Source organism: Psittacula echo (genome assembly GCF_963264785.1).
Source record: "Psittacula echo genome assembly, chromosome: Z".
Taxonomy (NCBI): Eukaryota; Metazoa; Chordata; class Aves; order Psittaciformes; family Psittacidae; genus Psittacula; species Psittacula echo.
Genome location: NC_137742.1, coordinates 30,425,895 through 30,438,098, shown reverse-complemented (window position 1 = coordinate 30,438,098; position 12,204 = coordinate 30,425,895). Strand labels below are relative to the sequence as shown.

Genomic DNA, 12,204 nt, shown 5'->3' with positions numbered 1-12,204 from the left:
ACTAATGTTTTAGGATTGGAAGCCCTGAGTAATTAAATATATGGTAAGAACTATTGTTGTAGATTGCTCATTAGGGCTGAAATTCACTGTAGAAACAAAGGCCCGATACAAGCCAATGAGCGTCAAATAAGCCTCACTTAAATCTAAATCAGGAAAATGTTCTTTCTATGTTCTTAAGCACTTTCTTGATTATGGTGCAAACATCTTACAGGAGTTTTCAGTTCTGGATTAATTTTACTCTGAAATAATAAATATCTTTGTAAGAGGAATTTAGACTTCAGAGGAATGATCTCGCATAGATTGGTGTTTACCAGGAACTCAGTTTAATTCTTTTTGACTCACTGAAACTCTCAAGAACTTTTTACATGAAGACTGCTTAAAGGGTTTCCCAAGTTTCCTTCAATATTAACATGTTTGCCTTGTATTTAAATATTAAATATCCATCTTAAAGTAACCCAATTAAACAGTTTAAAATATGGTAGAAAATTACCACTTTGTACCAAAGCAAGTTGCCCATCTCCACTCATCTTCACTGAAAATCTGGATTTACAGTTAATAACCAATGAGGCCGTTGAAGAAACTTTGAGTGCCTTTCAAAACCTTGGAAAATTGTGCCTGAGGTGGTAAACTTTAATTAGGTTAATTCTAGAGCTACCAATCAGTAATTTTATCATCACTCAGGGCTTTCTTACCTTCTAGGAAACTTCCTTTGTTGAATTTATTTTATACTGTATTTTTTTTTTAAGTGCCATCATTTAAATTTCACTTAGTAAGTGGCAGATTACATTATTCAGTCCCACAGCACAGAAACATTGTAACACTAGGACATATTCACACCTTTATTTTCCAGTTGACTGAATATATTATGTAAATGAGGTAAGCAACTTTTTGTAGATTGTATGTGTGAGATAATGTAATGTTCTTTTCCAGTTTTTGGACTACAGTTGAATATACTTTTTAATTATTTAAAGAAGACATCTTTACAGAATAACGTGATGGTTTTTTTGTATAATGTATTTGATTTTGTAAATAGGTATTTCCTGATGTGATTTTTGTGAGAAATGCTAAATCTTTTAGTATATCATGTCCTCTCAAAACTGGCAGGAGCTAAATAATAGTTTGTGGGCAATTTGTATTGTGTACTGTACAATAACTGGGGACCTTTTATAATTATAAAAATATATATTAACTTTTAGTGTGTTGTTTAAAAAAATGACTGGAACATACTAAAGACAGTAGGATTTTTCTGAATATTTCAGACTTGAACTCAGGCTAGCTTTCTTGTGTTTTTCAAAACGAAATTGTGTCTTGTCTTTTAAAATCAATAAATTTGTTTTCTTGTTACAAATACATCTGAATTGCTTCACTTTTTATATAACCAGATACGTTTGATTGTGGTATTGTTGATTTTGAGAGAAAAATCATTTCAAATTATGCCTTTTAGATAAGACTAATTTTTCACTCTGCAGCAGTGGAACTAAGTGATAAGTGTGTCTCAGACTGCAAAAGAATCTAATATTTTGAAATGTTAATTATGTAGCTGTCACATTCCCATAAATACAGATAGTAATATACTTACTATTTTCAATATTAACAGTAATTTCCCATTACAGAGTCAGCTTATTAACAGCTGTCAGTGAGGGGGGCATGTGGACTTTGGTCTCCAGGAATCAGTGCTGTAAATTCATCACCAGCATAACCTACTTCTGCAAGTTTCGCTCTAAATATTCTGCAATATGCTAATGCATTGATGTTTTGGTAGCTTCACAAAATATAGACAAACGCCTAATCCTATCACGTCATATCTCTTACGGGTCTCTACTATGTGCTGGAGGCACTGTTGCATTTAAAGAAATGCATAATGTTATTTTAACTGGGGAGGACCCACTGCATTATAGGTGCTAGAATATCAAAATTAATATTGGATACCACTCGAAACTGTGGTAAAGACAAAAAAGCTGCATCCAAAAGCTTATTTTTCTTAGGAAATTGAGTTGTAAGCTATGGTCCTACTGCCTATCCTTTAATTTCAAATAAAGACCAGAAGCTTGGTTTAGTACAATGCTGGTTCTTACAATGCATTCTATCAAACAAGAGCGTAAATTTTCTACACCAGTAACCAGCCACACCTATGTTTACAGAATACTCATAACTGGCTCACTGTGAAGCCTAAGACTTAATTTACTATCTGATGTCTTGCTAAGACTTAAGTAAGTCTTGTTCCAGCCCACATGCACAGGAAAACAATCTGTAGAGGGACATCTCCCCCCCAGAGGGATCTCACACCAGCCAACGGCTGATAGAGCCAGCAGGCTGTTGCACAGTTCTTTTCCACTGACAGTGTTACCAGGAAGACCCAGCAGAATTCAGCCTCTGCTGCTGTTGATATTAATTAAAGTGGTTTAATTAGTTAACCAGTGAAAGTTTAGTTCAACATATAAAAGTAGTACAATCCAGACCTCAAAGCATGAAGCGCAGCTGACATGTAGGAGAAACTTGGTTTGGAAATACTGGGTACTACTGTAAGAGAATGCGTGTATAAGAAGGGTAATAAGTGAAGCTTATTTTTATTACTTCTGTAAGGTTATTTTCTGCACAATCTTAATGATGTCAAATAAGTGAGGTACATTCTATATTTGCTTATTTTAAGTGGTAAAGCATTCACTTCAATTATGTAAAATATCATGTAGGTTGCAGCAATTCAGTGTGCATCAGTTGTTTAGTTCCATATCAAGGTCTATGCCAAAAGCAATGTGAAATATGTCAGTTATTTTTCCACAAAGGCATCTGACCAAGGCAAGAAAGCACCTTTATCTGTTTCTGGCACTGTTAACAGTAGACTAGATGGAGTTTTTATTCTGACCTAGTTCTGCAGATTTCATTCCAAATTTTGCTAAATTCTTCCCCAGCATCTGAATTAATCTAGCCAGTAGGACTTCTCTGTTAAAAAAACCCAACCCATTCTTGACCTCAGTGTGCTGCTGATGACAGTTTAATCTAAGCAAATCTATAAGCAGAACTGTTGCTAGTAAGAACAGACCGACATTTTCCACTGACACACCGCACAAGAACTGTTCTTTTCTACTGCTGTGATTGTCAGAGTTTAAGGCAGACGTAGTAGTTCAGTACTTACTTAAAAACTAGTAGTTAATAACTGGGATATACTTTTGGAAATGTAGCTGGAAGTGGTATGAAAAAAATTGCAGCCTCAAGCCGTTTTCTCTCTGCAGCTGGATGTTACCTTTCCCCACAGTGCAGCCACACTGGACACAGTGGATGGTGTCCTGGCACAGTTCTGGTTTAGCCACCTTTGCTCAAACTTCTGCTAAAAGTGGTCTGTGCTGTGTCTGCTGCTGTCAACATTTGTTGGTTAGAAAGTCCTGACAACTTGCCGAAAGCACAAGAGTGCTCAGACTCTTTATCTTCCTTCATGAAGTGATACTGGTAGAAGCATATTTACACCGCTTGAGTTGTTAAAGCACAGTTTAACAAAGCTATTTAACAGAGCTACTGGTAATATTGTGAATACTGTTAAGTATGCACTTCAGAAGGGTTTGTGAACTGGTCCTTTGCTAGAGCTCTAACTTGAGGTTGTATTGTCTTCCACCAGTATGAAAAGATTGCAGAAAACAGCTGAAGAAGCACATTGATTGAAGTTAGGATCACAAAGAGCGGTGTAGTTGCAACACGGGCATTGAATTTACTGGCCCATGGAAGACAGAGGATGACTTTTGCTCAGAATGGTACAATCACTTTCTCATTTTATTTCCCTGGTGTTCAACAGTTCCTGATGACTAAGAAAAGTTTAGCCTCCCCTTGTTCCTCTAGTTTGACACAAGAAAACCAAACAGTCAAAATTCAAAGGTGGAGCAAGTATCATAGCAAGGAAGTGGGACAGCTCTAGCCTGAAAAAACCACTTTCACCAACAAAGGGAGGCTTGGAGCTGGAAAGTATGGAATGCTTCCCAGGCTTTTGATGGAGGGAAGACAGATTCTATCTGGGATCCACCAGTGACTAGCATGATAGTAAAGTTGTTTGAGGTTGCTGGCATGACATAGCAAGTAGGAAAGCTGGTCACGTTGGTGTTGCTTAACTGTTGGAGTAATGATCCAACCTATCTCCTGGATCTTGTTTCTTCATGAAGGAGATGTTCCCAAATGCTGCTTGTTTTAGAGCTGCCTGGTGCATTCTCTCACACTTGTTAGGTGCAGCTGTCTCTTTGCTATGGGGTCAAGGCAGACTTCTCTGAAAGGATTTTGAGAGCATCTGAGTATTACAGTCACAGATGTGACACACAATAGCTTTTGCAACCATACTTATCCTCAAAGCTTTCAAAGGTGCATTTTTTTTTTTTCTACAGGAAGGAAACACTGAATAGTTCTGAAGTTACTTTGGCTGTATGTGTGAAACACAAAAATGTTTTATCCATAAATATGGCTAATCATCACCAAGTAAAAGATAACATTCCCTTCCCATGGACTTCTTGTAGAGGGACCATTCTGTGTGTCTTTGGAAAGCACAATCCTTCTACCTGTATACTTTACCTTCATCCACTTGTTTTGGCAAGTCCAAATCCACACTTCTTCTGCACCAACTGCATTACATGCAGACAAGAAAATGCTGTGTTGTAGTTTGTTTCTGCAGACAAAATTGCCAAAATATTTATTAATATCTATGCTGAATAATGTAAAAAAGCTTAACCAAAGTTAAGCTCTTTTATCTTCTGTCTATTAAAGGGGATTTAATTGATCTGAAATTCCTAAAAGTTTGGATGGACTTTAAAAAAAAAAAAAAAAAAAAAAAAAAAAGACCACAGCGATTAAGTAGCTAATCCATTACAGACAAAGCTTATTGTGATGTCTGAAAGAGGAAGAACTTTTTATCATTTCACACCTCCAAATCCTATACCTTTAAACCTACTAGGCAGGATCCTAACTGTAGTGGCTCTTTATTTGAAAAGTAGTGGGGGTCTGCAGACACAGCAATCCAACTGACTGAAATTCAAACACAGCTTTGACTTAACAGCACTAGTCACATTCTGAGATGGTTTTTGCAACTGGCAATTCATGCAGCTGCCAAATGGACAGGTTATGCCTGCCAAGTAAGTGCTGGTTGACCTGCTCTAGCCTTCAGTGTCAAAAGGAGAGCTTAACGGTAATATTTAATAGAATATATTGTTGCACTATTAGATTTGGTTCAGATTTCCAAGTATCAAGTACTTGCTTTAGCAAGAGATACTGAAAACTTAGTGTTTGTGCTATTAGTAAAGAACTAGTTAGTGACATTAATTTCAGACCTACTGATACTGCTGCCTTTTTTGGTAGCCAGTGAAAACCAAAACTGGGTTAAAAATTGTTTTCCTATTACTTCCACAGATCAATTTCGAAACACAAAGGTTGCATTCTACACAGTAAATCATTCACAGTGAGGCAGCAGTTTCAGGTGAGCAACATCATGAACAGTGTTTCCAGTCAAATTTTGGTGGAAATTGCCATATGAGGGATACAGCAGCACGCTGTAGGTTTGACCAGTAACCACTGAAGTTATTTCGTCACACTCTCCAACCTTCACAGTCTCTTTTATCTTTTACGGGCAGTAGGTAGGGCGGTGATCTAAGACGGACACCAATCTTAACAACAAACCAACCAACCAAAAAAAAAAAAAAAATATATATATATATAATATATATATATTTTATAGCAGAACAACGACGCCTACTGCTTAACATTGCTGTTACACCTTTACGGTCTTAGAAAATGAAGCAGAGAGGGAAGCAGCACGAGAGAGGGAAAAGCAGAATTATCAGAGTTTTAGTGAGCCTTATCCTTTAACCATTACGGCTAACGCCTAGCCCCGACGCCAGGCGACCACCGCGCGCAGCCCTTCCCACCAGCGCAGCCCGGGGTCCGCACTTCCGCCTGCCCTGCGTCGCGGTGCCACCGCGCCTTCCCGCTTCCTCCGTGCCGGGCACAGCGACAGGGGCGCGGGGGGCTGTGAGCACGGCGAGGGGGCTGCGCGGCCACAGAGGAGGCGCCGCGGCAGCCGGGAGGTGTCGCTGCCCGCCGCCGCGCTCGGTTAGGGGCTGAGCAGCTGTGGCGGGGGGGTGTGAGGTTGCCCTGCCGATGCCCTGGGAGGCGCTTGAGCCGTGGAAACGGTGTGTGGGCGAAGCCTCCTCCGCGGCTCTCCTCCCGCCGCAGACGCCTTCCCCTGAGCTGGCAGGAGGGGCAGGCGGGCACTGTTGGCTGAGCGAGGCGACGGCGGTGTGATCATGGCGGCTCAGTCTTCGTCCACACAGCAGCTGCTGCGCTACAGCGTGAAGTTGATCTTCGCCGAGGAGGAGCTGTCGGCGGGGCTGAAGCTCAACAGCCCCAGCCAGACAGCCCTGCAGCTGGAGGTGCAGCTGGGAGACGAGGACGCGGACGTGACCGTGACAGACGGTTAAGTACCGAGCCCCGCCGCGCCGCTGCCGGCCGCCCGCCTCGGCTGCATCCTCGCGGGGGTACACCGGCTTCGCCACCAGGGCGGCGCCTCTTCCCCGCTGCGAGCAGCAGCGGCTGGCCCTGGAGGGGATGGCACTTCTTGCCTGGAGGGCTCGGGAGCGGGGAAGAGGCCCTGTGGCCCGCTGGGCTCTCAGCGCTGAGAGGAGCGGTACGGAGCGCTGCCGCTGCCTTCCTTCAGCTCCGTGGCGCCCTCGCCGTTAACGGGCGAGGTGCGACGCTGCCGCATCTCTCCAGGTGTGGGTCGGCGGAGGGCAGCGGCAGCGCAGGCCCATGGGGTCGGTTCAGCTGTCGGAGCAGGTGTCTGTGCTTCGTGCTTTCCTCGGGCTCTGGGGCGGGAGACGTGGGACTGAAACAGTAATAAACTGGAAACCCTAAAGTAATTCACTCTGGCTTTTCTGCTGGTAGATGGGCTGTGGTAAGGTGATGTCTGCATGCACACACACTGCCTCAAAGTAATTCTTTTGAGGTTGTGCCTTTAAAGGGCAGTAGCAGAACTGACATTTTAAAACAAACTTCTTGAATCTGGGTAGTCTGGGAAAAACCTGAAGTTGTTGAATGTATAGAAAAGTAGTTGGAAATGCTCCTTTTGAGAAGGGTGAATATGACACCAATCCTGAGCGGGTCTGGACAGGCAATACCTGTTGTAGCTTTAATTTTTCTTACGTGGTCTCAGTAACTTCTAGAAGGATTGGTGGAATAAATGAGTTATAGTCATGGGTTTTGGTCAGCAGCATAAACAAATCAGTTCATATGCCAGTTGCTACTGGATTTTTGCTTGTGCTGTCAGTCATTTAACATGTCATTTAGGAAAGCATGAGTGACAAAAACTGACCACTTACCACAGTTAAGACATGATTCTGCCTTGCATCGTACTAATTTGAAGACTAGCCTCTAGTTACTGTTCTCTTGGTCCTTCATTAATACACACTAATTCTTGCATGTGTCTGAATGAAAGACCTGCTGGAAAGAGTGAAATTCAAAGTTGTTAGATTTGTGGGGGGTTGGATACATTGTGTTTGGGGGTTGTTTGTTCATTAATGTTATTATGATCGTCATTAGCATCATCATCATCATCATTTGGAAGGGTTCACATGGGACACAGCTGAAAACTGAAAATACAGAGGAGAGATGTTTGGGTTTTTTTAATGCGCAGCAACGCTGGATTGTTGTTTATTAAAGGCTTGTTTGATAAGTTTCGGATGAAGGGGCATCAGTGCATTGTGGTTGCTAAGAGGGGAAATTTGCAAATCTGTTTTGAGGTGTGAGCTATCTTTTTTAATATTTTTCCTTTCATACAATGATGTTTGAGCTGTACCCTGTCAGACCCCATGCAGAACATGGATCCTAGTCGTATCTGGTAGTTCAGTAATTTGTTGCTTGAATACATTGTGTATTAGGTGAGAAAACAAGTCTGCAAAACAGCTTGATGACATAGCCTGTTATGAGACTGACAGTATAATATAGCTTTTCTAGTGTTAATATCTGCTCGTTAGAATGATCTTACTATTATTTATGTTGTCTCACATAGGATGGACAATTCTGCTGTGAAAATAAAAACTGTTTTCTTACAAATCTTGAACAGAAGTGATCATACTGTGATGCCTTTTGTTGTTGGTAAGATACAGGTTATTTAAACAATAAAAGAAATCAGCGCAATTTGAAGTGTTGACTTTTTTTTTTTTCCATACATCACATTGAAGTGATGAAAATTACTTACTTTTCAATATCTTTACCTGAATATGCCTCCTGAAGCTATATTTGGTATGTCTGGAAAAAAATAATTTGGCTGTAGTTACTGCGATTCTTTAAATGCATGTTGAAGGGGGGTTGCTGTTTTTTCTGATGATTAAAAACAAACAGAAACACAAACAAACAAAAAACCACCAAAACAAAATCCCCCATTTCTAGTTGAGGATACCATTGACCTTCTTCAGCAGTAAGAGAATATTTGTCAGGAAATCTTTTTGTGGGAATGAAGCAGGCACTTCTTACGTCTATTTTAAAGTGATAAAATACCTTTGTCTCATCAGAAATTACTCTGGCTGCAGATCTGTGATTAGACTGTCCATCGGGATTGCATTTTTACCCTTGTTACAGCGTTCAGTTTGTAGTTTTTATACTTCACCTATTACTGCTGTATTTGCCTGAACCTGTTCTGTTACTGTCTGTAATGTAATAATGGTAATCGAGTATAGAGCTAAGTAAGAATGTAGACTACATTGCATAGCATAATGTACAGTATACTACTGGCACTCAGAGTGATGTTAAAGGCAAATGTGTTAGTGGGTTCTGTTGTGGTTGAATGGCTGCTGTAGCTCATGCACCTTACTAGCAGTGTCAGTAAGAATTCCACCAGCTCAAGCGTTAACATTTTCCTTTCATGTGGATTAACATTGTCGCAATACAATGTATAAAATCAATACAACCACTCTGTTCCCTAGAAAGGAACCTGGAGCAGTTGAATTTCTCCATAAGTAGGACAACTGGTTATGATCCCAAGAGATGCAGAGACTGACAAATAAATACAAGATGCTAAAACAAGAAGAATTAAGGATTACGCTTCATTAGGCAATGGATCTGTGTCAACTTTGGGACTGGAGAAAGCAAGAATCTCCACAGTGCAATGTTAATATATAAAGTGGGAAGAAACAATCGACTTTCTAAAGTACAGGCACCAAATGGAGCAGGTGAGTATACTTACAAATGCGGTGCAGTGAGGCCAGCGCTGAGCTGGAGCTACAGCCATTTGAGAGAAGTATCCATTAGGGAGACGGTGGTTTCTGGCAAGCTGTCAACTTAAGGAGCTAGAGTCGAATGCATCTTGTTGGGTAGAGGTATTACTGGTAAGATAAATGATCACCTGGTTCTACTGATTTTCTGTGATAGTTCTTCACCACTGATTTGGAAATGAAGATGTAGTGTGCAAAGCTATTCTTGAAAGACTGCTGCTGAGAGAACTCTGACCTTGGGTCAAAATATTTTTGAGGGTGCTGAACAGAAAAAGAAATCCTGGTGACTGGTATAGTGCATTGCTTTTGGAGGATGTGATATTAAAAATGTTATTTATGTATGGTTTATGGAATTATCATAGGAGAACTGCAGAAGTTCTGGTATAAATAGTGAGGACTTCTTGGAAGAAAGTAGAAAATTGATGTTCAGGACGTATTCCCAGGAGACTAAGAAAATCCAGGGCTGCAACCTACTTCTATCAAAAGGAGTTTAATAGGGCAGATGGCAGAGTGTCTTAAGATGCAAATGTAGCAGTGTGGTGGCTTCTCCAGGGCTGGGAGACCTTTTGGATTCCCTTTCCTGTGATAATTGGTATGTAAACAAGTGGAGATGTTAAACTGAGGCCAGTGAAGTTCTAACTGAAGGCTTCAAAGTTTGGCAATATGGAGGTTTCTGGAGGTTTCTCCTAGCCACAGCAGCTCTACTTTAATTCTGTTACATTCCTGTTCAATTGCTCTGAAAGGGCATTAGCTACTGTTTCTCTGAAGTATTTTTTTCCCACTTCAACTAATAGCTCTTCAGGCTATTACAAGAAGCTTCCTTGAACACTCTCAAAATTGTACCATGAAATTCTTGGAATCGAGTACTGATTTCAGTTCCTTTTGTTTGTGTATTATTGTACTTCTTTGTACCTTACAAATATCAAGGATATACACACAGTCAGGATTCAAACTTTCAAAAAATAAAGCTTGTTTGACTCCCCCTTACCTAAAAGAAGCAGTTAACAGTAAGCTCAGGCAGGGTGCTTTTAATATAAAACAAGGTTTAGAGCTATTCAACCTGAGGACATGAACCTTGCAGCTAGCAGATGCAGCATCTATGTATTTTAGCACTGAAGTGCAAATGCTGTAGGAGCACATATTGTACCAGCTTTTCACGCATTATCTTTTGCCTGTGGTTACAAGGAAAAAAAATCTCCTATATTTTTTTATGAAAGGGTTATTAGCTGTACCTCTTAGGAGTGAGTGAGGGAGAGACAGAGCAGCTTTGGGTTATTTTTTATTTTTTTTTCTGATTCAGCTCATACTTTGACATAATTCAACAGCAGCCTAGAAAAAGATACAATTTTTCTCTCTAGTTATATGCAGGATAGAATCAGTGATACCTAAGTAGGCTGCTTTGCAAACTGTCTTTTTATTAAGAGGACCTGGAGAGAAGCTAGGTGAAACCGAGGGAGTAGAGCTTCTTCGGTTTGAAAAATGAGCAAGCAGTCTTTTTGAAAATTCTGATTATTTCTTCCTCCTTACCCTCCATGTTCCAGTGTTTGCAATAAGCTTGCTAGTTGTAAATGACAGACAAATGGTGAGGCTGGCAGAGTATTTTCTCTCTATCTCTATTGTTTTATCTCTATCTGGTGAGTAAAGAACTGGCTGGATGGCCGCACGCAAAGAGTTGTGGTCAATGGCTTGATGTCCAGCTGGAGACCAGTAACGAGTGGTGTCCCTCAGGGATCAGTGTTGGGACCGGTCTTGTTCAACATTTTTGTCAGTGACATCGACAGTGGGATTGAGTGCGCCCTCAGCAAGTTTGCCGATGACACCAAGCTGTGTGGTTTGGTTGATACACTGGAGGGAAGGGATGCCATCCAGAGGGACCTTGACATGCTTGTGAGGTGGGCTGATGCCAATCTTATGAAGTTTAACCATGTCAAGTGCAAGGTCCTACACCTGGGTCAGAGCAATCCCAGGCACAGCTACAGGTTGGGCAGAGAAGAGATTCAGAGCAGCCCTGCAGAGAAGGACTTGGGGGTGTTGGTCGATGAGAAAATGAACATGAGCCGGCTTCAGTGTGCACTCGCAGCCCAGAAAGCCAACTGTATCCTGGGCTTCATCAAGAGGAGCGTGACCAGCAGGTCGAAGGAGGTGATCCTGCCCCTCTACTCTGCTCTCGTGAGACCTCACTTGGAGTATTGTGTGCAGTTCTGGTGTCCTCAACATAAAAAGGATACGGAACTGTTGGAACAAGTCCAGAGGAGGGCCACGAGGATGATCAGGGGACTGGAGCACCTCCTGTATGGAGACAGGCTGAGAAAGTTGGGGCTGTTCAGCCTGGAGAAGAAAAGGCTGCGTGGAGACCTCATAGCAGCCTTCCAGTGTCTGAAGGGGGTCTGTAAGGATGCTGGGGATGGACTCTTCATCAGGGACTGTAGTGACAGGACAAGGGGTAATGGGTTCAAACTTCAACAGGGGAAGTTTAGATTGGATCTAAGGAAGAAATCCTTTACTGTTAGGGTGGTGAGGCACTGGAATGGGTTGCCCAGGGAGGTTTTGAATGCTCCATCCTTGGTGGTGTTCAAGGACAGGTTGGACGAGGCCTTGGGTGGCATGGTTTAGTGTGAGGTGTCCCTGCCCATGGCAGGGGGTTTGGAACTAGATGATCTTAAGGTCCTTTCCAACCCTAGCTATTCTATGATTCTATGATTCTATCTGTTTATAGCTGAAATAAGATTAGGAGGTCTGCAATAAATTTGTGTTTATTCTTTATATGGGTTAGGTGAAGTCAAAAAAGAAAAACTTGGGTGTTACATATACAGGAAATTTAGAGGGCAAATGCTATCCTTTTAAAATTGATATTACAGTGTCTCCACTTATGCTTAATTACTTATTTTTTAAAAATAATGTTCAATTATTGCTGGTCCAAAAGTATGAGCATCTATAGATAGCTATGAATTTTGGCAGAATTCGTACAATAAGT

General features: G+C 41.3%; 1 protein-coding gene across 1 annotated transcript in view; it reads left to right on the top strand.

Moving 5' to 3' along the window:
• Nucleotides 1–6,269: 6,269 nt before the first annotated feature.
• Nucleotides 6,270–12,204, top strand: part of LOC308232215 (histone-arginine methyltransferase CARM1-like) — a gene marked incomplete at both ends in the record, with an annotated part of 57,531 nt that continues 51,596 nt past the window's right edge. Inside the window, one exon of the mRNA XM_080638290.1 lies at nucleotides 6,270–6,438. Coding sequence (XP_080494416.1) covers nucleotides 6,270–6,438 — 169 coding nt within the window. The remainder of the gene's footprint in view (nucleotides 6,439–12,204) is intronic.